Source organism: Felis catus, chromosome D3, assembly GCF_018350175.1.
Source record: "Felis catus isolate Fca126 chromosome D3, F.catus_Fca126_mat1.0, whole genome shotgun sequence".
Classification (NCBI taxonomy): Eukaryota; Metazoa; Chordata; class Mammalia; order Carnivora; family Felidae; genus Felis; species Felis catus.
The window spans coordinates 86,301,715-86,329,330 of record NC_058379.1 but is presented as its reverse complement, the minus strand read 5'-3'; the positions used below and the strand labels follow the sequence as shown (position 1 = coordinate 86,329,330).

The 27,616-nt window shown below is 40.0% G+C and overlaps 1 protein-coding gene across 9 annotated transcripts in view; it reads left to right on the top strand.

The window, feature by feature from the left end:
- Positions 1-26,186, top strand: part of CD226 (CD226 molecule) — a 92,675-nt gene extending 66,489 nt beyond the window's left edge. For 8 of the 9 annotated variants that reach the window (XM_045041163.1, XM_045041162.1, XM_045041161.1 and 5 more), the window contains 3 exons: positions 15,022-15,124; positions 19,679-19,739; positions 22,010-26,186. In XM_045041163.1, coding sequence (XP_044897098.1) covers positions 15,022-15,124; positions 19,679-19,739; positions 22,010-22,123 — 278 coding nt within the window. In that variant the 3' untranslated portion in view covers positions 22,124-26,186. The remainder of the gene's footprint in view (positions 1-15,021; positions 15,125-19,678; positions 19,740-22,009) is intronic. The other variant, XM_045041156.1, reaches the window with a different exon arrangement.
- The last annotated feature ends 1,430 nt before the right edge of the window (positions 26,187-27,616 follow it).

The following is a 27,616-nucleotide window of genomic DNA, read 5'->3' as shown; positions in this document are numbered from 1 at the left end:
AAGGTGGCCTGGACGAGGGCAGAGGGCTAGTCTGGTTGGAATGTCACCTTGTACCTTCCATGGCCTTGCTAGTCATTCACACTTTCTTACTTTCCCTCTTCCCAACCAACCTACTAATTTTCACCCCATTTACCTCCTTTCCGTTAGGATTTCTGTCAGATCTCTTCCATGTTCACAACTTTTCCACATTAGCCCCAAATGGCTTCCCTGCTGTTGAACTATGAAACACTTTGAATTTCTCAAACTTTTATAACTCTGGAATTTATACCTTTGAGTCACTCAATAATTGCACCTGTTTGCAACGGGTCCAGACACTTAGGTTAGGAAATTACTTGAGGTTTGGGATTATGGCATCTTTGTCAAAATATCTTTCCAGAAGATTTTCAATAAATGTTCTTGACTGATTCTTTGTATGTTAATATTTTTATATATTCTAGTATATGTCTCTATATTTTAACATATTCTAAAACATGTCCATTTTATTTTCAAGTTTTGTAGCTAGATTATTTCTAGCTACACTGAAACATTTGAGGTTTAATTGCTGATCAGAGAAACCTAAACTCTGAGGAGATCCGTTGCAATACTCGAGGAGAAAACTTGCATGAAATTTGTTTACATTTATGTCTTTCAAAAAATCTATTTCCTTTAATAGGAAAGTTTAGTTTTCTTGTTTTGCATGTTTTGTATAAATGGCGCATAATTGTGTCACTGGACCTGGTGGGTGGGGCTTGCAAATGAAAATGACAGAAATGTTTACTGGGAAATCATGGGGCCACAGCCAAGGGAATCCTCCCATGTTTCTTCAGTGAGGTGGAGGGTTGACAAAGAGGCAGGAGCATAGAGGAATAGGTACTGTAGGTTACAAATCTTGCCTGCACACAGCTTGGTGGAGTTTCCTGACTGTGGGACTCTGTTCCCAAGTTGGCTGGAAGAACAAGGAGGAAGAGAAATAAATTTGGTTTATTTCTTTGGCCTTTACTTTCTGCTAAAAGGCAACCAGTTTGCTCCCAGGTGATTTGATTCCTGAACAGTTTCGGCTTGTAGACAAGAGAATTTTTTTTAGGGGCCCATTTATCCAGAACCTTCTGTCCATCCCTGTGAATTCATGATAGATGTGAATACTGTAGGCATGGGGGTTGTCTGAGCTGAGATGTCCTGGAATGCCAGATACGTTTATTTCCATGACATAGTGTTATGAACTTCAGCTTTTGAATATCTTCACCTACATAGAAAATAACGTTTCTGACAGTTCCTTTATATAATTAGAACCACAGCAAAAGAATTCAAGAGCACTGGTGTCACTGCTCACAAGTTAAAATAGCCTCTGCTGAAATGGATCAACTCCAATTTTCAGCTCAGTTAAGTTTTTAAAATTCTGGATGATAGCTGGATATCCAGACAAGACATACTGTTTCCAGCATCACAAGTGAGATGATTGCTCAATCATGGCCTATTATGTCTCTGTGTCTTTATGGATACCTCTGCCCAAGTCAGTTCTTTTAGGAGACATTGCATTAAAAAAAAAAAAAGGTAGATAACCAGTTAGTTTGTTTTGTAAACCCCAGGTATTGATTTATTCATCATTCCTAATGCACAAAATCCTGGAATGTTTGCCTGCAGTCGTTTTTTGTATACATACCATATTTGTATAGATAAACAAGATAGCAAATTTGAATAATAATAATGACAAGTTAGCATCAGAGAGAAAGAAATGCCGAAAGACCTCATGTTAAGTTGATCTGATGACACTGTTACACAGAAGCATCGTTGGGTGTATGCTCCTACCTCATGCATGTTTACTTGCTTTACACGACTATAAACAATGTAAATTAGAAAGTACCTAATCCTAGGAACTACTTTTCTTTAAGTGATCTTTATCCTCACCTGAATTTCAAGCAATTTTCACAAAGTTTCCCTCTCCCTAGCAACTTAGAGCACAGAGAAGAATTCAAGTTCAGACAAACGTACTGATTTTCTTCCTACTTAAAATCCCTGTCCAGAGACCTGCCTAATGACTCTTAACTGCAAAACAGCCACTTATACACTTTTGTCACGCGTGGGATTTTTTTTTTTTAAGCATCTGGGAATTGTGAACAGCTTGTGGTTGTCCCTGAGAGCCTTATTAGGGACTGAACATAGATGATTGTGTGAAGTTTTCCCCAAAGGCAAATGGAAAATTACTTAAAATTAAAAAAATAAATAAATAAAGGTCTTCATATGAGACTAATGGCATTTCATTCGTAATAGTGATTCCAGCTTTAAGTGTTATGATTCAATTAGTCAGGTAACTACTAGCAACTTCCACTGAAGTATTTCAAAGATGCACTGAGCTGACTCTTGACAAATATTGACATACACTAGGTGACCGAATAGGTTTGCAGAGGACTGTGTTATTTGAAAGGCCAGGAAATGGAGAATAAACATAGATCTGTCATTTGTAGAGACACATCTTTGATCCTCAACTGATATCTTAGAAGTTATTTACACTCCAGTGATTCAGAGACTTTTTTTTAATTGAAATATAGTAGACATACAGCATTCTATTAGTTTCAGGTGTACATCATATTGGTCCAACGATTATACACATTATGAAATGCTCATGACAGTAAGTGTAGGTACCCTCAGTCACCATGCAAAATTATTATATTATTATTGACTATATTCCCTATGCTGCACATTTCATTGCATGACATTTATTTTATAATTGGAAGTTTGTACCTCTTAATCCCCTTCACCTATTTCACTCATCCCCCACCAACCTTCCCTCCGGTAACCACCAGTTTGTTCTCTGTATTTATCTATTTCTGTTGTTTGTTTGTTTTGTGTTTTAGATTCCACATGTAAGTAGAATCATATGGTATTAATCTTTTTCTGATTCAGGGATATAAATATATATATAGTTTTATATATATATATATATATATATATATATATATATATATATATATATATAGTTTTGTTTTAAGTTTATTTATTTATTTTGAGAGAGAGAGAACGCCAGCAGGGTAGGGACAGAGAGAAAAGGGAGAGAGAATCCTAAGCAGGCTCCACACTGTCAGCAGAGAGTCTGATGCAGGGCTCAAACTCGTGAACCGTGAGATCATGACCTGAGCCCAAATCAAGAGTTGGACACTCAACCGACTGAGCCATCCAGGCACCCCTGATTCAGGAATTTTTAAGAGGAATGTTTCCAACAGAGATATTTTTGGATACCTTTTTAAAAATAAATATATTGCAGTATCATTGACTACTCTAAAATTTATTTCTGGAGTTAATTCAAAATAGTTCATTTTCACTAGAACTCAAAAGTAACTGCAATGTTCAAAATCTTTTAAATGTAGGAGTAGCATTTTATTTGATTAACCCAGAAGAAGAGATTCTGCCTTTCGTGGATACAAGGTTGAAATGTTAATGCTCTCAGTTGGATTGATCGGGACTGAGAAATGGCTTTAGAGGAGATGAATAGTGAGTGAACTGAAAAATCCTTATTATCACTATGACAGACATGGCAAGTCCCGAGGAGATACTGAGATGAGGAGACCACATTAACAAAAGGTGGGATGTTTTCTGTGGCTTCCAGCTGAAGAAGTTCAAGGATACAATGCATTTGCACATGACCCCCAAATGGGTACCACATAGGAGACAAGTTCACAAATACAGAAAAATACAGGCTTGCAAAGTATAATTATTGTTTGTTATGAATAATAATGATGTTAATGTGCCTTTAGTTTTTCATGACTTAGAGCACTGGATAAATCCTTCACTTTTTAAATCTGTGTGTGCATGTACATTTGTAAGTTAAGGTGTCTATGAGCATTTGGCAGCTGGAACAGTGTGCAATCTGCCATCTGTAAACATTCAGTAAATACATGTGATGTGTGGGCAGTTTTACACTCATGAAACACACACACACACACACACACACACACACGCCAAGTCCCAAGTACTTTAATCAGAACAGGTGGTTTTGGTTTTATGTTGACTACTGTCTTCTCTTCCTGATTCAGTAAAGGTTATCAGTTGTGCCATCCAGGCATGCAATTCCTACTTTAATCAATGGCTATTTTTTAAAAAGGAGGGATCAGAGGGGTAATGAAACTAGATCATAAAGCTGCAGATTTTTAAATTATTACTATAGCTTTTGTTTCTTATAGCCAAGCATTGGCTTTCATATATTTGTAGAGTGCCTACTAAACATTTTCATCTTATTTACTTTTATTTTTTAAGTTTATTTATTTATTTTGAGAGAGAGAGCAGGTGTGTGCCCATGAGCAGGAGGAAGGGGAGAGAGAGAGAGAGGCAGAGAATCCCATAGAGGCACCATGCTGTCAGCACAGAGCTCAACACAGACTCATATGCCGTGAGCTCTCACAAGCCATGAGATCATGACCTGAGCCAAAATCAAGAGTCGGATGCTCAACCCAGGCACCTCAATAAACATTTTTTTTCAATAAAATGAGTTAAAATGGAATATTTGGAGGTAAATGTTCAGCCCAAAGCTTGCAGTCTCTTTTGTATTCTGAAAAGATCTGTACGACATTCATAACACATTTATATATAGGTCTTTTATATATAGGTCTTTATAAATTTGAATTTTAAAGATTTCTGAAGATCCAAGGGAAAAATTGTAGCAGTTATAGGAATTAAATGTCACAGGCTTGTCTTGGCTACTATATGACAAACTCATGGAGGTGCTTATATGTGTCATTCTAAGAATTTACTGGTAATTTTTCATTCAGTTGCCACAACAACTCTGTTGTTATCTGCATTTTACGATTGAGGAAAGTGACGCATGGCTCCAGAGGTAGTGAGCAGGGGGGCTAGGGTCCGGAGCTGGGGAGGAGGACTTCAGAGTTCTTGTAGTTAATAGCAGCACTATATCATTGCCCCAAGTGAAAGAAAAAAGTCGGCACTGTCATCAAAAGACTCATCACAGGAGAAGCTGCCCATGGAGAGTTCCACAGCCTTGTCTCCCCCACCCCCCTGTTACCTACAATAGATTTCAAACTGAACCAACATATAGAGTGAGTGTAGGCAAAGGAATGGGAGTCTTGTCTCCCACAATGTTGTTCCAGCTCTGTGTGCTTAGGCTGGCACAGGTGCTGTGTGGGGTTTTCTACTGACTTGTCCCCTCTTCTGAGGCCTGTGGGTGTTAGGGAATGGTGTGAGGGAGGGTTCCCGCACAGTCACATGAGGGACGAGCAAAGTCAGGTAGCGGGTATTTGGGTCTGGAGGGGAGTGCTAGTGTCTGCTGAAGTCAGGTCCACACCAGGAACAGATGAGGGCGACTTGAGGAGTAGCCTCTGGACGAAGGAGAGTCAGGGTTCTTGCTGGAGGGAGGTGGTGGCAGCTCAGCTCTCACGTGGCTTCTTGGCTTTGGCAGAGCGACTGCCCCCGAGGTCTATACCAGAGCTGCCCACTAGACTCTCCCCTTGTGGGGAAGCATGCTCCCTTGAGCAGCTTCCTGGAAATCTGCTCTACATTTTCAAGGGCAAACTTCTTCCATTTTACCCTCCTCCCTCCTTCTCCTTCCTCTCGAATCCTCCTCTCACTCTTGTTCTTGTAAAGACCATTGAACCCAGAGCTGGAGTTATAAGGCATCAGAATTCTAGTTCCTCACCCTCAAGGACAGAGAAGGCTTAATCTCCAAAACCCCCCAAGAAAATCAAAAGTTTATTTTATATATTGAAATATTCCAAGTAGTTGCATTCGCTCATATTTATGGACCTTAATATCAAACAGCCAAATATGTAAAACATTGAAATGGTATGGTATGGTATATCTACTGTGTTTACTGCATGGCAGAAATGTTTATCTGGATTTCAATAGAGCATTTGAAAAATTTCCTGTTCTATCCTTGTGGATACACATAATAGTGACACTGTAATACAGAGTTACACTTGGTTAAACAACAGTAATAACGACAGTGTGCTGGGGAATTATAATTAAAAGCAAAATCTCCTCACTCCCCAGAAAACAAAGGTAGAAGAGAAAGAAAACAATTTTGTTATTAAATAAGCATTAAACCAGAATTGTGATGTGCATCTCAGGCAATCTGCCAAGAGAGTGCAGAGACAGAAATCTCACCTTTCATGGGCCCCACAGATACGACCCATTACAGGTGTGTTTTCAAGGTAAACAGTAACTAGTCCTCAGTTAAAAGGACCTGACAGCACCATTTGTCACACACAGTTCAACCTAAATTCACCTGGTAAGTGGGGTGACCATCTTTGTTGGCTAATTGGTTTTATCCAAAGGAAAAATGAACTTCTTACACCATTACACGAGAAGGTATTTGTGCACCTTGGAGAAAGGTGTCTGTGGAATGTAGGCTCCTACCCTCCCACAGAATTAGGAGGTAAGAGCACTGTCTTCCTTGATAATTGCATTCCGAAGCCATGGCTTTGAGTTACCACAGCAGAAGAACGCAGAGCCAGATCAGGAAAAGTAAAAGACACATGGGGCAAAGTCAGAATGACTAACTGATTTCCCAGAGAGAAAAAGCAGGTGTTTGACATAAGCCACATTGTTTGTACAAATAATTCAGACACAGTAAACCACCCTAACCACAGTCAGGGAATGGTAGAAACCCTCCAAAACTCCGAGTCCCCACGCACTAGCCAATGGCCAACCTTGTACGCAAGCCTTTCTAAGGATAGCGGTCTCTGGCCTGCTTCATTAACTCTTTTCTGTACACTTAATTCACTAAGAAAGTGAGCAAGATTGGTGCAGTTCTTGACATTATGACTTATGACACATCAACACAGTCTTCTTTAAATAATATGTGTCCATGAAAATTGAGGTTCATGAAATACAAGAAATGTAACATAAGACTAAGAAACATTTGGGTGAAAGGATGAGACATCTAATATGATAAAGTAAGCCATGAAAGTTTTCCCAGTAAGTGTCCCAAACCAAAGATGTTCGCCATCCCTATGCCTCATATGCTGACTTAGATCCCCTTGCTGTACACCAATCACTGTAGAGTGCTATGGTCCTCAGTACATATGGCGTCATGCACATAAAGACACCAGATAATGGAGCTAATGCAGTCGTCCTATACCGAGTAGGTAAACTTTATGGCCCATCTTAGACTATGTGTATCTCAACTGATGTAAAAAGTTTAAATTCTTGGGGCGCCTGGGTGGCGCAGTCGGTTAAGCGTCCGACTTCAGCCAGGTCACGATCTCGTGGTCCGTGAGTTCGAGCCCCGCGTCAGGCTCTGGGCTGATGGCTCAGAGCCTGGAGCCTGTTTCCAATTCTGTGTCTCCCTCTCTCTCTGCCCCTCCCCCGTTCATGCTCTGTCTCTCTCTGTCCCAAAAATAAATAAAAACGTTGGAAAAAAAAAATTAAAAGTTTAAATTCTTGAGTCATTTGGGAACTATTTTCCATCAAAAGAGGAAAACTCAGTATAATATAGCAAAAATTGTACATTGGGTTGGAAACTTGCTTCTCTTGTTCGTTTGCTTCAGGACAATGATTTAGATTCTCTTACATTTCTGTTTGTGTTCTCTTATGTTTCTGTTTCTTATGTTGATTTTTTAGATTTTCTTTATGTGCTATAAGTCTCTCAGTTAAAATCTGATAATGCTTTTATTTTGAGAAAGAGTCATTACTCTTCACTCAGAAGAAGGATTAGAGGCTGATGTCATGGTTCTTCAGTCCTCTGAAAATAATTTATTCGCTAGGATCTTCCTGCTATAAAACAGAGGAGGGCTTCTGAAATGCGAAGAGTATAAAATTGATTTGCACAAAGAAAGTTGACCTTTGAAAACTTGGAATAATATTACCATATCAGTATCCACTCGATGTATATTTCAGCCATACAGGAAAGTTCAACAAACTTTGGGCCGCCATTAAATCCAGTGGTCCTCCAAAGCTATAATTATCTTATACGTGTTTATCGATGCTACCTCTGCCTTTTCCAAGGAAGGCGCATCTAGCTGCAGGAGCAAGCATCCTGCTCCACATGACTACTTCAACATGAAAAGAATACAAGTGAGTTATTTTTTAAACCCTAATTTGAATGGACATATACAAAATATATTATTAATAATTTATATATTATGTAGTACTTAAATATATAAAGCTCGTCTATATGTTTTATTGAAGCCCCATAGCCACCCTTGGGGTTGATTTTATCATCACTTTGCAATTGCCAAAAATGTGCCTGCGAGATTGTCTTATGATGAGGTCTTCCAGGCAAAAGAATTAGCAGGTAGGACTAGGCCCCAAGTCTTCCTTCCTCGATGTGTTTTTGCAACAAATCAATGTAAGTTGGGTACTTACATTATATGGTGATTACGAATTAGGATTGACCTTGTAATAGTGTGTCAGCTCACATATATCTACCCAGTGAGAATTCACCCATGATGTATCCTCATGTCTACACAGAATGAAGTCTAATAGTTTTGCTTTTCTTTTTAATGAGGTTAGAAAGCAGAATAACTTTTTTGTTTGTTTTAATGTTTATTCATTTATTTTGCGAAAGAGGAAGAGAGAACGCCCATGCGTGGGTGAGTGGGGGAGGGGCAGAGAGAGATTCTCAAGCAAGCTCCATGCTGGCAGCACAGAGGCCAATGTGGGGCTTGAACTCACGAATCATGAGATCATGACCGGAGCTGAAACCAAGAGTCGACGCTTAATCGACTGAGCCACCCAGGTGCTCCAGAAAGCACGAATAACTTTAACTGGTGTCTACCATGACCTACCCCAGGCTGGCTAGAGGCTCAGGGTCTGTGAGTTTTTCCTAGCAGGTTGTTTTGTCCAGATATTTAGGTTCTGAGTCACTTGGCTTCCTCACTTCCTAACCCACCTCAAACTGTAATAAAAGATAAACAATAGACCTTAATGCCTGCTCTTGCCGCCTGGCTCTAAGGGAAGGACCTGGTGTCATTTCTACCATGAGCCTTTCTAAAGGTTTATAACTCAGCCATAAATACTTGTCATTGGCAGGAACGTAGCCTGGAGGGTGGCAGTCCCGGAGTAAGTTATTCATTTATATATCTCACTGACATGCTTTAAATTGTTTTAACTGTATTTATCTTTTTTGATGGGAGGGAAAATAATGGCTTTATGGTTCACGACACTTTTGTCCTCCTATGAATCAAGACAGCATTGGGATGAAAATGAAAAAAAAATCAGCAAAAAGTGGCTGCTGAGAATACACATAATTCTTTCTTTAAGAGAGGGGCTTGAGGGCTGACATTACTCAGCCCAACATCTATTAGCAGAATTTAGGCAAAAGTGAATGTTATGAACTATTGATTGATTCCCTGAAGCATCCACACCCATTGCTCTTCCTTTTTGTTTTGGTTTTTAGTCACTCAGGGCCCAGCAAGTCGTGTGGCTACACCGGCCTGGTTCCAAGTACTGGGTGTTCATGTTAGCGCAGCAGCGGGTCAGGGAAAGAAGTAAAAAGCAGGGTTGACTACAGGCGGGGAGGCTCTACACTGCAGCGTCTCTGGATCTCTGGAGCGTGAGTGAGTTTGCACCTGGCTCCCATGCTCTTACCCTTGTATCGTACAGGGAAATCTTCATTCTGGTGTGTTTTTTAATTGTCCAGGGCCTTCCAAAACAATATAAGCTCCATCAATCAAGTATGTGGTATAATAAGAAATGTGGTCTCTGCCCCTGGTTCTTTTCACAGAACTCCCAAACCCTTGTTAATTTCCTAAGTGATACGGGTAACAGGAACATCTTTTGCTATAACACTTGGTCACTGTCCCCAATTCCTGAAACAAGAGCTTCTTGAATCTCCAGAGCAATGAGTGTCCATTTGCAAGTTAATGAGGCTACTGGTGGCTGGAAACACAGAACGAGCTTCGGCATGGAGGGTTGGAGCCAGAGGGATCAGCCACATGATTGGAGGGTTGGAATTTAAAGCCCTTTTCCCCCTGAAAAAGTGAAGCGGTGCTGGGCGTTGGATTAATCACCAATGATCAATGATTTAATTGCTTATGCCTGTCCAGTGGAACCTCCATCAAATCCCTAAATGACAGGGTTCAGAGAGCTTCTGAGTTAGCGAACACATGCAGGGTCCCGGGAGGGTGGTCCATCCCTAGAGGCATGGAAGTTCTATCTGTATTCCATTAACTTGCCTTGTTCGTCTCTTCCATCTGACCATCTCTAAGTTGCATCTTTTCTAATGAACCAGTAGTAGGAAATAAAGTGCTTCTCTGAGTTCTGTGAGTCGTTACAGCAAATTGTCCAACCTAAGGAGGGGATCACGGGAATCTTGGATTTATGGCTGGTTGGTCCATCAGAAGTAGGGAGACCTGGATTTGTGATTGGAGACTGAAGCGGGGAGTGGGGGGCAGTGAGGTTCTGTGGGGTCTGTGCCAACTCAGGGAAAATTAGTGTCAGCAGTGCTGTGAGTAGAGATACAGTTTTGTTCTCGTTGATGTTTTCCCTTTAGGAACCAAATCCCTTTTTACACACCATTTCATCTGTCATGCCAAGTGTATACTCTGGCTTGAGATACTGTGTGTGAAAAGATGGAGTAAACAGATCTGACTCCAACACGTCAAGCACTACTAGAAGAGGTTAAAAGGAGGTAACATAATTCACATTAAAGGATGCATTTGAAGTTTAGATTTATAATTGAACGGTGTGAAACACATGACTAGTACCTTTCAATGGTTTCTACTTAATTCATTTAATTGGAGTTTAATAAGGAATGCCATCTTAATTCTAAGGATTCTGAATATGCTTCTACAAAAAAAGTTCTCCACATCTTGTACTTTAAATATCACCAGTGGGGTGCCTGGGTGGCTCAGTTGGTTAAGCGTCAGACTCTTGGTTTCAGCTCAGGTCATGATCTCACTGTGAGTTCAAGCCCTGTGTCGAACTCTATGCTGACAGCAGAGGGCCTGGTTGGGATTCTCTCTCCCTCTCTCTCTCTGCCCCTTCCCAGCACTCTCTCTCTCAAAGTAAATAAATAAACTTAAAAAAAGGTTAAAAATAATATCACTAAAATTTGTCTGACGATTTTGTTTTCAGCATGCAGACATTTACATTTTTCTACTATTTTTTTTTCCGTTTAATAAAAGCAATACATCACTTAGAAAGTTTGGAAAATGCCAAAAAGCCTAAAGAAATAATTGCTTTTTTAAAAATATAAGTTACCGTCAAATTGGCTAACATACAGTGTGTGTAGTGTGCTCTTGGTTTTGAGGGTAGGTTCCCATGGTTCATCGCTTATGTACAACACCCAGTGCTCATCCCAACAAGTGCCCTCCTCAATGCCCATCACCCATTTCTCCTTTTCCCCCACCCCCTCATCAACCCTCAGTTCTCTGTATTTAAGAGTCTCTTATGGTTTGCCTCCCTCCCTCTCTGTTTGTAACTATATTTTTTTCCCCTTCCCTTCCCCCATGGTCTTCTGTTAAGTTTCTCAAGATCCACATATGAGTGAAAATATATGGTATCTGTCTTTAGGAAATTGCTTTTAATGCCACTCCCTGGAGATCATCACTTAAAAAAATTTTTTTAACGTTTTTTATTTATTTTTGAGACAGAGAGAGACAGAGCATGAACGGGGGAGGGGCAGAGAGAGAGAGAGACACAGAATCAGAAGCAGGCTCCAGGCTCTGAGCCATCAGCCAGGAGCCCAATGCGGGGCTCAAACTCACGGACCGCGAGATCGTGACCTGAGCTGAAGTCGGATGCTTAACCGACTGAGCCAACCAGGCGCCCCTAAAATTTTGGCATTTGTAACCTTGCAGACCTTTTCCCCCTAAGTCCTACACTTGGCCGAGAGAGTTTAACATGCATCATTGTGAATTATGGTTTTGAAATTTTACTTAACTTTGTACCCCTAGTCAGCAGTTTTCCATTTCATTCAAATTTCTCACACACATCATCCGAATGTCTGTAGCCGAGCTTTACAGGGTGGGCTCCAGATCAGAAACACGGGCATCACAGGAGAGCTGCATCTGTGAGGACCCATCCAGACCCACTGGGGCAGAGTTTTGGAGGGGGGACGCCCAGTCATCTGCGGGTTAGCAAGCCCCCAAATGATGACCATGCAGAGGGAGTTTGAGGACTGCAGTTGTGTGGTCTGGCTCTCAGTCTACTTGGGGGAAATGAGGATTTTCTTTTGGCAGTTGTAAATGTTTTACAGAACCCTTTGTTCACATTTCAGAGCATTTCTTGAGAATACAGTAATTAATCAGATGTGTAAGCACCTAGTGAAAGGGCGTGACACATGCAGACCGAATTCCTTCTGGATGCAGGTTGTGGTAGTTCCCCGTCCTCCAAATAGAGCTTGAGATGCTCTATCTGACCACAGTTTTCCTCTTACACAAACTTGTTCTTTTAGTGCTTTTTCTTAGTTATTTGTATCTTTCATATTGTCTTCTATAGCTTTTCATTTTTTTTTAATGTTTATTTTTGAGAGAGACAGAGACAGAATGTGAGTGGCTTAGGGGCAGAGAGAGAGGGAGACACAGAATCTGAAGCAGGCTCCAGGCTCCGCGCTGTCAGCACAGAGCCCAACGTGGGTCTTGAACCCAAGAACTGGGACCATGACCTGAGCCGAAGTCGGGGGCTCAGCCAAGTGAGCCACCCAGGCACCCTTATAGCTTTTTCTTAATGCCAGGATGTGTTAAAGATACTTTTTGTGTGCCTTTACATGTTGTTTGTGGTCATTTTAACATACAGATATTTGTCACTTGACCTGGTCAATCCTATATATTTATTTATTTTTATAAATCTAAATGCCATTTCTCATTCCTGAGATTAAATAATATTTACTTATATTTTCTTCTAATGTTTATGTGAAAAGATTTGGAACTGTAGTCAACCCCAATTTTTTTTTACTGTAACTTTTGTTTTTTACTATCTAAATAGCATTTTCTTTTTTTAAATATTTTTTATTTTTTAATGTTTATTTATTTTTGAAAGAGAGAGAGTGAGAGACAGAGAGCAAGCGTGAGAGGAGAAGAGAGAGAGGGAGACACAGAATCCAAAGCAGGCTCTGAGCTGTCAGCGCAGAGCTCGATGCGGGGCTCGAAGTCACGAAATGCAAGGTCATGACCTGAGCTGAAGTCGGACTGAGCCACCCAGGCGCCCCTAAATAGCATTGTCAAAGTGGTTAAACAGTTTTCCCACAATCCTGTCCGTGAATATTTTAATCATAACTTTCGTTTTCTCACTGCGATTGCCTATTTGATTTAACCTTAGCACCCGTGATACTCAAATTATGTCAGTACAGCGGGTGTAATCCCTTTATAGCCCTGTGTTACAATGCAAAATAATTTCAGGTATTTTGTTCATTTGGTTTTTATAATGTACCAAGAACTGAAAAAGCTCTTAAAAATTTATTTGACGGGGAGAACATGTCATTGTTCCTTTCGTGAGGGCGGTTCAATGTATTTTTGTTCTGAATAAATTTAGCTTTTCCTCTTTCCATCATAGTTGGACAAAAGCCATTCTTAGACTGAGTGTATGTGCAAAGTCTGTAAGGTTCACACAGTTTGCTACTTTTGTTCACCTTACGGTTTCAACAAGTTTGAAAAATGAAAATAATATTTATGAGTTGACTTGGTTTCTCTTTGCAGGAAAGCTTACAAAAGAATGTGTGGATGTGGACTCTGAGCCCCTATCGTGAAAAAATTGCAGCTACATAGTGGGTCAGGAAGGAAGAAATAATCCGAGGGAAAGATCAGGAAGACTCTAATGAAAAGCATGATTTGCAGGTTGGCATAGGATGGCCGATGGCACGGAGTCTCGGGTCGAGCACCGGGCTTTAATTTCAAGGTTGGAGGGAAGTCGTGCTGTTTGTTTGCCAGAGCTGGCCCCTTCCTGCAAGAAGGGAGACCGGCAGGTGCGCCGTCCCAAAGAGACGTGGCGGTGAGGACAGCTCCCGGGTTCCGATTCACTCCCATTCTGGGCAACAGCAGATATTGATGGGGTTTCTTCTCCTGGGAAGGAGCTCTGTGGGAGGCAGTGGGTGAGATGTATCATGGGCAGGAGAACATTTTAAAGATAAGACGCTCTCTGACCTCGTTGGAGATCTTGCTCCAGAGTGACGTTTCTCTAGTGGTTTATTGCTTAGTTGAATGCGACCTCATTAGAGTCTCACCACAGTTCTGGGATGTGATTAGAACTGTTGTCATTGTCGTGGCTTGACAAACGAGGAAAGGCAAACACAGAAGGTTAAGGAATTGGCTGGAGGTCACACAGCTGAGGAGTAGCAGAGCCAGGAAGAGAGCTGCAGGTTCCTGGACCATGTTGTCTGTGCTTAACACTGAGCTGGAGTAACATAGTTTTTCAGAGTACTTCTTATCATTAACTCCAACTGAATGAAAAGATTTCTTAAATTCTGCTTATAAAATGACACTGTCGTGTGAATGTACTTAATATATCAGTCTTAAGAAGTATCTTCATTTATGTACTCTTTTGATAGTTTTCTTTTTCTACAGAAGATTTTGTGTATGTGACTGGGAGCACGTTAGACTGAAGTGATATCTGTCTCAAACATACACGCTTTCTATTCTCGTTCTTTTTTTAGTTTTTATTTTTAATTGAAGTATGGTTGACATACAATATTACATGAGTTTCACGTATATGGTAGAGTGATTCAATAATTATGTACCTTAGGAAATGGTCATCATAACAAGTCTGATTACCACCTGTCACCATTGAGAGTTATTAAATATTATTAACTATATTCCATACACTGTACTTTTCATCCTTGTGACTTACTTATTTTATAATCCGAAGTCTGTAACTCTTAAATCCCATCACCTTATTTATTCTTGTTCTTCTTAAGGTGCTAAACTCAGCTGAAACAAGGAACTAATAAAACTCTGTGAGGAGCCAGAAATATTTAGGAGACTCTAAAATAAAATTGTCTCTTCCTCTTATCTCATCCTGCTTTTTCATTGGACTCTTTGTTCTGAATTGTTACTCTATTTGATTAATGGACCCTTTCCTCATTTTCCCACCTTCCTTTTTTTTTTTTCTGACTTGAGCTGAATTCCTAATTCCTACTGTATATATATTTTTTCCTCCTAGGTAAAATGGATAACCAATATACCCTCTTTGTGGCTGGAGGAACAGTTTTATCGTTGCTGTTTGTAATCCTAATGACCGCCGTCATTGTCATTTCTTATAGAAGGTGAGTATTGCAACCCATCTGGAATCCAGTTTCCCCTGAGTAATTCTGATCTGAGGGGCTCTCTGTTAATAACCCAGTAGTTGGCCAAGCTGTCTTAGCCCTCACATACACAAGTATTTTTCTTACACAGAGGAGGAGAAGTAGTTGTGGGTAATATCAGGGGAGAAAGCTAGAATAGTTCACTTAAGAATTAGTAGGAGCTGCTCCCATATTAACAAAGCCTTCATATCCTGGGGAGGCAATTGCCTGGTGCCTCTGCTCTGTCTCCTGTGCCATCTATCTTACTCCTCCTGCAAGGAAAAGAGGCTGTTGGGCAAGGGGTGCTGCGTGTGTGCGTGAACGCGCATGTGTTACGGAGAGGGGAGAGGAAGAGAAGGAGGGATTCTGAGAAGGGGAGGAACAAGGTTGCGCAGCAATGATACCTTCGTGTATTCATTCATCAAGCAGCTATTTCGACAGTGGCAAACAAGACATGATGGGGTGCACACTCCAATAAACAAACAACATAGTTTTAGATGGTTGTAAATTCTCTGAAACGAGCAATGTAGATACTATTCCTGAAAAATTATTGAAGAAGAGAGGTGTTAGAAGGGGCTAACTTAGAGAGAGTATTTGGCCATTGACCTCGACTAAAGTTTCCTACCTTTTACTGTCTTGCAGCACACCTGGGGGTTTTCTAGGATATTCTTGGTTGACGCTTTCTTCCTTTTCTTGCTATCTTACGTTCACCAACTCACTTGTCTATGTGTTTGTTGCAATCTTAGCTGTAATCATATTGAGTTGGAATTACTCTTAATTCTTACGTTCCAACTAAAGTGTTCTCTTCTTAGGGGAGGGAAGGAATACATCTATCTCCGCTCTTCTCCTCTACCCCAGCAATATTACCAAGCACACGCACACGCACACATGCTTGCACATGCGTGTGTATTAGTAGGATGTCAGGTAGGTTTCTCTGTCTCGGCTCCATATCCCGGCCTTACCTCTTTGGAGGGTTGTATCACTGCTCACTTGATATTAGTGAATGCTCTCTGGCTGCTCCCTGGCTCCGGGTGTGTCCTGTCTTTCTAACACATCTTTTCCTGGTTGCTCTTCTAACAGCTAGACTGATCATGTCTTTCCTGTTTAAAAGTCACTAACCCTGTATCAGAGGTACCTGATTTTCTGATCCCCATCTAATTAGTGGGACTCCAACCTAATTTTCATTCATATTTTCTACTTTACTACCCCTGATGTTGACAAATTTTGTCAAAACTGCAAGTCTTGAAAAAAATTTAAAAAAATTTTTTAAATGTTTATTTACTTTTGAGAGAGAGAGAAAGAGACAGAGGCATGAGCAGGGTAGGAACAGAGAGAGAGAGGGAGAAACAGAATGTGAAGCAGGCTTCAGGCTCCGAGCTGTCAGCACAGAGCCCGATGCGGGGCTCGAACTCACGGACTGCAAGATCATGACCTGAGCCAAAGTCAGATACTTAACCGACTGAGCCACCCAGGCGTCCCTAAAAAATATTTTTAGAGACAGAGCATGTGTGAGTGAGGGGGAGGTGGGCAGAGAGGAAGGGGGAGAGAGAATCTTAAATAGGCTCCATGCTCGGCGTGGAACCCAACTCGGGGCTGGGGATCACGACCTGAGCCAAAATCAAGAGTCAGATGGTAAACCGACTGAGTCACCCAGACTCTCCAAACTGCAAGTCTCATTATGTGAACGCACCTGACGCTCTTTCTATTTGATATGCCAACAAAATGCTGTTTCCCCATGTTTGGCCTTACCCCTGTGGATCATTCCAGGCATGGGACACATGTCTCCTTTGGGAGGTCTGTCCTGGCTCTCCCTCCCTGCAAAGAGACATGATGTCACCATGCGGAATCACATTATATTCTTCTCTGCTGCACCTCACAGCCTGCTTTGTAGCTTAATCAATTTTGTGTCTGTCCTCCCTTCTGTTCATAATGACAGGGACTGCGTTTTGTTCATTTCTTAGCGTTTGATAGCAGTTAGCACTAATCTTTCCAAATAGTGGGTGGTCAATATGTGTTCGTCTAATTAAATTGAATCATGAAACTGCCATTTTCCCTTTCTCTCCATCATGGGCTGCCCTCAAGTCTTTTTCCCTGGTCAGAAATTAGCAAATTGAGGGAAGGAACCCAGGATGTCAGTGACACTGAGGATTTTTCTAGTGCTTCACCCTGGTTGATGAAAAATGCGCTGAGGGCTGCTCTGACAGCAGGAGCATCCGGGAACACGGGTCACGTGGTAGGACAGAGTGAGTGACAGCATGGATCTCCAGAGGGTCACAGATGTTGGACATGATGGATTTAGCTTCATGAAAATGCATCACTTTTACATGAATAGCTAAATTGAACTGTAGAATATATTGTCCCACTTGGTCAAATGTGATAAAAAGATTAGTGGGCTTGAATGCATTATCATGGTCGCACATCACAAAGGAAGATGTATGTATTCTTTCTACCTTGTTACCCGTACCTGTGGTTGTTACTTGGAATGGAAAGGTTTTGAAAAATGCCCCAAGGGCTTAAACAATGGCCTTCAGAACTCTGTCTTAGTGACCGTTTAAAATAATGCTGCCGCTCCAGATGTGCTGACCTGGGGAGAAGCCAGAGGAAATCGCAGTGTGCCTGAGCGAAACTGAGTCCTTCCCCCGCACCCAGCACCTTGTAGCCTGTGTGTATGGGGGTACGGGGGCTTTTCCCACACCTCTCTGCTCCCAGTTTGTGTTGCTTCCAGTTAGAGATCAGAATGGTAACATTACAAAGTGAATGTGTTTGGTGGCCGTGCACAGCACTGGTTAGGCTGGGCAGGAGCCAAAAGATAGTCTATACATCGACACCTGTGTTTATAGGAAGAAATTTAGTGTTCAGTGAGCAAAACGTTAGACACTTGTTTTTACTTTTGTTGTCCACTTTGATGTTCCCGACAAATAGGCTACTTCGCTTTGCCTGAGACTCTCCTGGTTTCAGCGCTGAGAATCCCTCATCCCAGGGAAATTCTTTAGCGTCAAGCCAACTAGAATGGTTGGTCATCCTAGAACAAACCACAGTGTTTACTGCCTTTATTTCACACACGAGGGGACTGAACTTTATAGATGCAAACAATTAGTGAATTGCTGAGCACGAGTTAAACACAGACCATCTGACTCTAAGCTTCGTGTTCTCTCTCCTTCATGATATTGTATACTCTAGGCTTATGTCAACAACATATATATTGGGACCTCTTTGGGAAAATTAACTCTGTATTATGATATAGCAAGCCTTGTGAAGCATGATTTAACAAAATATCCAAGGTGATAGCTTTGTTCCCTTATTTGTAAAAAGAGGGTAGTAATAGCATCTGTATCACAGGTTTCTTTTGAGGAGTAAGTGATTTATATGAAAGACCCAGAAACATGACTTTCACATAATAAACTGACACATCAAAAAATTAAATAAATTAATTGTATAAAAGAGACTTCATAAGTAAGCAAATGCACACAGACCAAGGTAAGTTTGTGATTACATTGACACAGTAGGAGGATTTCATAGCGACTAGGAGAGAACAACATCCGTCATCTGAACAACCTTTCCTTGGAGAGAGACTAGCTTGGCTGGTTTTTAAACTTTCCATGAAGGCATTACAACTTCATCTTTTTGCATAAAGGTGAAAAGCCGTCCTTTTTTGCATCTGAGCCACCTCCTTTATGGTCTGATAAGAATTTTTTCTTTAGGGAGATGAAAAAAAAGATAGTCTTCATCTCCCCATAATAACTATTTTCATACAGTTGGATAGAGTAATTTCAGGCACTGCATTCAATTATAGTAGCCTTCTTTTCTTCTTCTCTTGAATTTTCTCTTCAAAGACTCCTCCTGAAGTTAGGTTTTTATAGTTTTCATTGGAACGGTGGAGAGTTTATGGACTGGCATGGCTCCAGATGGCCCACTGAAGTGCAGTGACACGATTCCAGAAACACCAGAGCCTAATAGTCATGAGGGAAGCCTGTGGATTCGAATTCTAATACTACCACTAACCAACCATGTGATTTGGTTCAAATTGCCCCAATTTCCCACTCTGTTACATATAGGGTTTTTGGTGAAAGCTAAATAAAATAATCCATAGAGGAGGCTTAGTAAAACACCTGGAAGTTTCTATAAAGCTTAACTCGATTATCCCTGGCATCTGAGAAGTGACACTGTTGGCATTTAAAATAAAGTTTTTAATTGTGGGAAATCTCTAAGTCCAGGATTATTTGGAGAAGTCAGTAAGCTATTTATGTAATAATTCCCTATGAACCATTCTTTAGTAAGCTCAGTGAGATTAATTACTAATGCATACTGGCTGGATATCCATTTAGATGCCCTCACCATCTGTGGAAGATAAAAAATGAAAAATTGGGTCAAGGAAATTTTGAGTAGGTATGTGTAAACCAACCATAGATGCTGCTTCAACATATTAATAAGGGCATGTGGGCTGGGCTACAGGTAAGGTATAATACTCTACTGTATGCAATAATACTTGTGTTGGAGTATAATATGTTAATGCTTCTATTGAATATGTATTTTCAGGAGAAGGAGACAGAACAGAGGACTGTTTAAAGAGCACAGAAATAAGGATGCACAGAACAAGGTAAGTTTTCTCAGAACTGTCATTTCCCCTGCTTTTGCGCATCATAAATGTCCTGTAGAGTCAGTCCGTTTTGCAGTCAACAACCTTGTTGTGCTTTCAGTACCCTGGCCATGGACTTGCCTGTAATTCCAGTATCATCCCTTTGAAGAGACACTTGTTTTCTGACCTATTTTCCTATTATTAATGCCCTTTGAAACAGTTTGTTTTATATCAGTACAAATAAAGGTACAATCACAGCGATATCATAAGAATCAACACTGTGCATTACCAATATCTGCTATTAGTTTCCTAAGGCTGCCACAGCATAATTATCCCAGAGGAGGCTACTTAACCAACAGAAATCTATTCTCTTGTGGTTTGGGGGGTTTGAAGTCCAAAATCGAGGTCTCTGCAGGATCTGTTCCCCCTGGGGATGAGAGTCTGTTCCACGCTTCTCTCCTGGCTTCTGGTGGTTGTTGGCAGCCCTCGGCATTCCTTGGCTTATGGACTCATCACTTCAATCTCTGCTTCTGTCTTCACATGATATTCTTCAGTGCATGTGCGTGCACATGCGTATCTGTCTTCCCTTTTTATAAGGACATCGGTGGTATTGGACTAAGGGCCCAGCTTACTTCAGTATGACTTCGTCTTAACTAATCACATCCTCCACAACCCTACTTCCAGATAAGGTCACATTTATGAAGGTCTGGGAAGGGCATAAACTTTGGGGGGATACCATCTGACCTAGCATAGGGCATAATAATATTTTTATATTGTAAGGTTATTGTGAGGATTACATTATACCATGTAAAATACCTGAGGCGTAGAAAGCACATTAGAAAGATGCAGTGCTATGGTTTTCATTATCATTATTATGGTTTTTATTGATTTATTAACTGAAGGATGCTCAGATTTCTGACAGGCTGCAGAATTTTCACTCCACCTTCCCCTACAGATAAAAGGGATGCTTATTTTCATGTTCATTGTCTCCACTACTTGTCAGATATTCTCTTTAACATATATTATTCTGCTTACAAAATTTTACACTAAAACATTTCTCCAAGTGTTATCTGAAATTACATCCCTTTCTCTTTAATTTAATTATTTGCCATTGAATTCTACACGGCCAAAACCTCAAGTAATGAAAAGTTTCTGACAATCTAATATGTGTGCTTCAGATTTCTTCGTTACCTATTTATCTATTGGTTGAAATTTTCCTCTTAGTTACTCTCTGCACAACAAAAAATGATTCTGGATAATTCATGGCCGCCTTTTTGACACTAAGTGAGAAAGTCCTGTCTTGTGTCACCTGCCACTCTAGCAAGCAATTAAATAGTGCTCTGTCATACACAATTGCGGAGTCCCTCCTTTGTCCTTAACTGATGTCCACTCAAGCCAACCTAAAGCCAAATTTATTGCTGTGAATTTCAGAGGAGCGAAAGAGCTTTGCCACTTCCTGCATTAAGTGTTCAACTTGTTCAGACTTCTGTAGAGTAATGATATTTTGAACGATGGTTAGGAAGTCAGATAATAAGTTGGATTGTGATAGAAGAAAAAGCTAGACCTGCCTGATTGTTTTGGGCCTGTAGGCACGCTATGTAAGGAACAATCACACTGCAACATTCCCTCTGCTTTCTCCTTGCACCCTTTGGATCCAGTCTCAATTTCCAAACTTCTCACCAAAAGACCTCTCGCTCTTCTCTTCCTTCTCTTTCTCTCAATTTCTCTCTCTTACCCATGCCTACATATTTTCTGCCAAGTCAAAGTGACTTGATTAGGGTAGAGAATATTAATGATTATATAACATCATTTTGGAAGTAATGCCACTTTATTTTGTTAATTTCTTATATTGTGTTTAGTTGCTTATTTTCAAGACATGACACTGTGTACTTTAAAAGTATTGTTTATTAAAGCGTTGATTCAACAGAAATTATTGAGTGTCCACTATGGGAGATGCTATATTAGACTTCCATATAAAAATGAGAATAATTGTTCTTATCAAAACAGCCTAGGACACTGAGAGAGAGCTCTAAGTCTAAACGGGTATTTCATAATCTATAAAATATAGCAAATGATGATCTAGATTAGTCTCCTGTTGCCTTTCACTCTGAGCCATGCAGGTCAAGAATGTGATTTCTCATAGAAGTTCAGTACAAGGAAGAGACTGCTTTATGAAGTTAATCATAACAGATATTTGACTTAAATTGTGGTTGATTTAAGAGATTTGTTTTGGGTATCTTTGTCAGCTGCTGAAATGCCGTGAATCATTGACATTCTGTCTGTCTTTCTAGGCAACCAACAACTACAGAAATCCCATCTCTACCAATCAGTCATCGGATTGTGCAAGAGAAGATATTTATGTCAACTACCCAGCCTTCTCTCATAGACCGAAGACTAGAATCTAAGCTTTTTCCTGGATCTGAGCAAAACTTATGGTGACTGTTACGTACATGGATCTTAATGTAATTTCTTCCCACTACTCAGTGCCTATCCAGGATACCAGTTAGCTACATTTATTTAATTTGATAGTAAAGATAATTTATTACCTAGAGAACATTCTTAACAGAAATGTTTCAGAAAACCTGACTCTAATTAGCTTAGACATGAAGGGAAACTTACTGAATCATGTAATGGAACCATCCAGGGGAGATGAAGCTTCAGGCAAGGGTTATTCACCAAGGTTTAAATGTCTTGTCTAGAATTAAGTATGGGCATACACCTGCTTCTGGATTCCCTTTTGTGGTATTGGATCCACTTTATTGGTATTAGCCTCTTATTCAGGCATTTCCCTTGTGTTTCTAAAAATCCTTGGCAATTCACAATCCTTGTTTCTCCCTGGTGGAGAGGTTACTTCTCTGATAGAGCAAACAGATTTGGTTATTTGTGCAGCATTAAACAGGCAACATGGCCAAAAGAGATGGAATCAAGGGTTTAAGTCAAGGGTTCACCTCTAGACCCAGGAGTGAGGCCAAAGCACATTACTGGGAAATTCAGAGTATCATTAGATGAGGGAGACAGGGCCCGGAAGCTGAACTGGTTACCAACAAATGTGAACAGCAGTGCCGTTCTGAGACATCTCTTGTTAACCAACTAAAAAGAGAATATGTGGATGGGTGTGAGTTAGCTCTCCCTCTCCTCACTTTAAAATCTGCTATATCAGCAGAGTTCAGAGGAGTACTTGGTAGCAGAACAAATGAATGGTCAAGAGGAAGATAAATGTGACAGGGAAATCTCTTCCCTTTGTATTATCAAATAAAGTAATCTCTGATCCTGCATAGAATTCTTGCCCCTCTCCCTGGCCTAGCTTTAAGAGCAAGTGTAGCAGAAAGTCCAATAGTAACTTAATGTTTTTGAATTTTTCCACTGTTGAGAATTATTTAAAAAAATTTTTTTTAAATGTCCACTTATTTTTGAGAGGTGAGGGGAGGGGCAGAGAGAGGGAGGCACAGAATCTGAAGCAGCCTCCAGGCTCTGAGTTGTCAGCACAGAGCCCCATGCAGGGCTCAAACTCACAGGATGTGAGATCATGACCAGAGCCACCCAGGTGCCCCAAGAATTATTTTTAATATGTATATCCTCTCAGAAGAGTCAGGCATCTAGGCATGATTGATTTTTTTAAATAACTATGTGAAATCTGAATATGAGAAAAAGAATGTTAGCTGAGTGTGGTTTGGGTTGTAGGGTAGAAACGTGGGGGGAGGAAATACTAGAGTGCTATAAGGAAGGAGGAACAGGGAACAAAGAATGGAAACATACAGACAGAAACTTGTCTTGCTTCATAGTTTGGCCAAAGACAACCCTAGTGATGTCACTACAGAGCCATTAGTGGCCTTATGCCATTGTCCAAATTCTAGGCGGAGGCCAACAATGAAAAGTATTTATGAAACTAAATAATGATCATGGCCACCTTGAAAGCGCAATGGTCGTTACCAAAGACACGGATCACTCATGTCTCAAATGTATTTATTACTCATCTCTAAAAGATTCGTCACAAAACTGCATCAAAGGATCAAAGTTGTAGACTTTTTTGTGATAATTTTAAGTGAACCCAAACCAAACTCTCTCTGTTATCTAGGCAGATTCTAAACTGTAATTTACAGTTTTAAGCAAGTCAGTCGGTGTTTTATGATTATACCTTAACTCCTCTGCATGCTAGATAGTGCAATAACTCTGTGAATTACAGAAATTGAGTGCTCTACCTGTTTCAGAAGGGAAGAAGTAAAAATGACTGCTTCTCAATTGTACTTACATCCATGTATTTAGCTGTTATTTTTATTTTGTTTGCTTAAAGATCTTTATATCTAGATTCATGAGGTATTTCCAGAAATATATAACACAGTCGGAAGGTAGTTTACAAGGAAACAATTCTACTATTTTGTTAACTATATCAGATGTATAAAAGTTTCCATGGCTGAATCTGTCAGTTTGCATGGTGAAGAAAACTTAGCATCATTTAAAAGATAAACGATTTCTTTTTCCTAAAAGTCAAAGACAATCAAAATGACTTTCTGGAAGATTCTGATGACCAAATTCTCAATGACAGATATGAGTGAGAAGTAAAACATTTCTACCATTGCAATATGAAATGTGAATGGAAATGTGAATCCCACTTTAACAGAGAAAATGATCACGGGGGTGTTAGGTGCACAGTTCAGCCAGAGACAGCCGTCCTGGTGGTTTCACTCATGGAAGACTTTTGTAGTAGGGCTTCTAGAACATTTGCAACCTGTTTTCCCATGGATGCTTTACTTTCTCCTTAATCTGTCACTCAAAATATTTATGAGGACTATATACTCTGCCCTTCTTCTTCCTGTATTCTTCCTCTGCAGAGCTCGGGATCTTTCAGGGATCTGGAACCCTTCTAAGTCCTCCTGGAATTTCTCTGAACCCCTTGCTGGTCCTGTTACACCCTTAGCTGTTCATGCCGATGAAATTCTACTCACTGATTTTCTTTCTCTGGACATCTTTACTTATTAGCAAAGCACTTTCATGGTTGTCTGTTTAATAGTATTCCTAATTTGCTAGAGTTTTGTAACTCTATGTAATAAATATATAACTATACCTACTATACATATACTACATGGTATATATATAGTATACTGTGCGTGTGTGTGTGTGTACACAATGTATATATATTGTGTGTGTATGTGTATGTATGTGTGTGTGTGTGTCTGTGTGTGTGTATTTCCCCCTAATCTGTTGTACCTACTATTACGGTTGTCACTAAGGAAACAGATCAAAACAGATCCGCAGAATAAAAGGTCAGAATTGAATTAAATTATGTTTTAAATCTTTTTTGAAAGGTGCTACTTAGGAAGGAAGATGCTTCCTAAGATTCTTTTTTACACATATAATTTATGATATGTAATACGTTACATAAAAATCTGTGTTTCCTTTGAATGCCATTATTTGAATATTTACATGAAAGAAACTGATTAAAGGGAAGTGCTGTGTGATGACGAGGTAGGTAAGTTTGTTAAATGTCATTAAACAGTTTGGTCAGGGAAAGAATGCATGCCATTAACTTACAATGACTAGGTATTGATTATATTATCGTCAGAGAGACCTTGAGACATTATTTAAAAGACTTTATGCACACTGAGAAAATAGCATTGAAATTTCATTAGCTTGTAATTATGCTTATGGATGGAAGACAATGGATGAAGCTACATTCTTTAGTTATTAAATATCAAATTCATAGGATATTTTAAGTAATTCCATTTATTACTAAAATATACATATAACTTTAAAATACATTGGTTATCAGTTTACAAGACAGAGAAAGATAAAAATAACTTCAATAAGTTTACTTTCACTGTAAACATTCAAGTGATATTGGTTTATATAGAACTATGTTAAATAACACCTACAGTTACATTATAGTAATTTGTAGAGTCCACACTGTAATTAGAAATTGCTGTAATCAAAATGCTTCTCCTGGATTTATAATAATGTGCTATATATTCTCTGCTGCTTGTGTGAGATTTCAGCAAGATTGGAGGTATTGTACAAGTGGATGTTTATAAAGTTCAGGTCGAGGCACTAAAACTGTGAGTGCGGTATTCAGCTACTTTACACAATAGTGTAAAATGACACAAACCTGTAACACTATTATTTATCAACATTAGTTTGGCCACTAGTAGAATGTGGTGCCTAGAAAGTGTTGACCTTCACATTCAGGCTTTCGCAGAAATTAATATATTTTTCCACTAGTCTTTTCACTGGAATTATTCTCCGCCAAGTTTCTAGGCTCTTATACATTTATCTGAAAAATAAAAACCAGTGGTTTTTAAAAACTTTTCTATTGCTAGTGACCCGTATGCAGAACGGTGGCTTCTAGATTTCATCACAAAGCTTTCTAAGGGAATTTTACAAATCTTCAGGGTTGGTTTACATATTACATAGTATTCCAGATTCAAAGCACTAACTGTGTTGTAAGATGTTGTAATAAAAGACCTAATCTGGGGACGTGTGTGATAAATGTCTGGAATCATTTCCATTTATTGCCTGTTGTCCCCGTTTGAATGAAGTTAGGTCGGTCACCGTCGTTAGAACATTTGGCCCAGTGTTATGTGTAATTTCAGATTCTCTGCTTTTGTAGGGAGTGCAGTGTCCTTGACATACTGTATTCTGTTGTTTGAAGGGATAAAGCGCCGTGTTGCACCATCCTTTTTATTTTCCATCAAAGGATATTAGGGAGAAAATCCCACAGGGTAATAGAAACATGAGGAGTTAAGTGCAGAACAAATTCAGAGCACCAAGTATTGAAATAATCCCGTATTAATACAAATATTTTGGAAGGATGGGCTCGTGGGAAATGTATGCACGTGAGGTGAGTTTGTGCAAAGGAAGGCATCTGCATCAATAAACAACGTCTAAAATTGAAAAAAAAGATCTAGTAGTGATGGAAGCATGCTCCTCAGAAAAGTAGAGATAAAGTCATCAGTGGAAGTGAAATGTGTTGTCTCAATGGAGGGAAAATGGGAAGGGCAGGAAACAACTTGTTTTGCAAAAAACCCTCACTTTGAACCACATGCACTTAGAAAATGCACCGAATGTTGCATTGAGATAGAAGTTACATTCGTCCAGCTCACCATTTAAGTGTTCCTACCAGTTTACGGCTCCAGGGCTTTGGCTCTGGGTGAGGAGATCCTGGTGGTTGCAGCTTTCTGGATGTGTCTGTCTGCAGATTTGGGGGTGATGGTTTGCCTTGAAACCTCAATTCTCTGATAGATCCAAGAGAAGTCACTGGTTTGTAATCTGCCCAGCTGTTTCTTGTTGTAATCAAGGCCATTGCATCTCCCAAGCCCTTTACGTGTTAGCATTAAACCCGGAAGTCCTTCGCCATGTCCTTTTAATACGTGTGTTTTCTGGTGCCTTGGCTTCTGACCTGTTTCTTTGTGCTGACATTATGAGGCCTCACTAGGCTGGTCTGACACTGGAACTGGATTCAGAATCATCTGACTTTGCTCCATGTTTCTCTTTGGCCCATTTTCATAAACCACAGATCCACCTGACACAATATTTATGGAATATGCAAATTTGGCACAAATGTAGAACACAATCTGAAGATTAGTAGGAGATTATGCTCAGTTTCCTGACTATGTCCAGATCCACATCAGGCCTCATAAAAATTTTCGTTCCAAAAAAGCAAAAGGTAATAGAGAGAAATTCCATCTCAAACCATAAGAAGACAGTGATGGGTTAAGTCCTCCATCTGCAAAAATTAAGTCAAAGGAACTGTCAGTAAGACCCGTACATCACAGAATGTAGTGTGAGGCACCAGAATGAATGAGCTGTTTGGGATTCTAGAATGAATGAATAGAATGAAATGCAAATCACAGGGAAGTGTTTCCCTGGTCATGTGTATCAATATTTATTTAGGTTTTAGTCACATA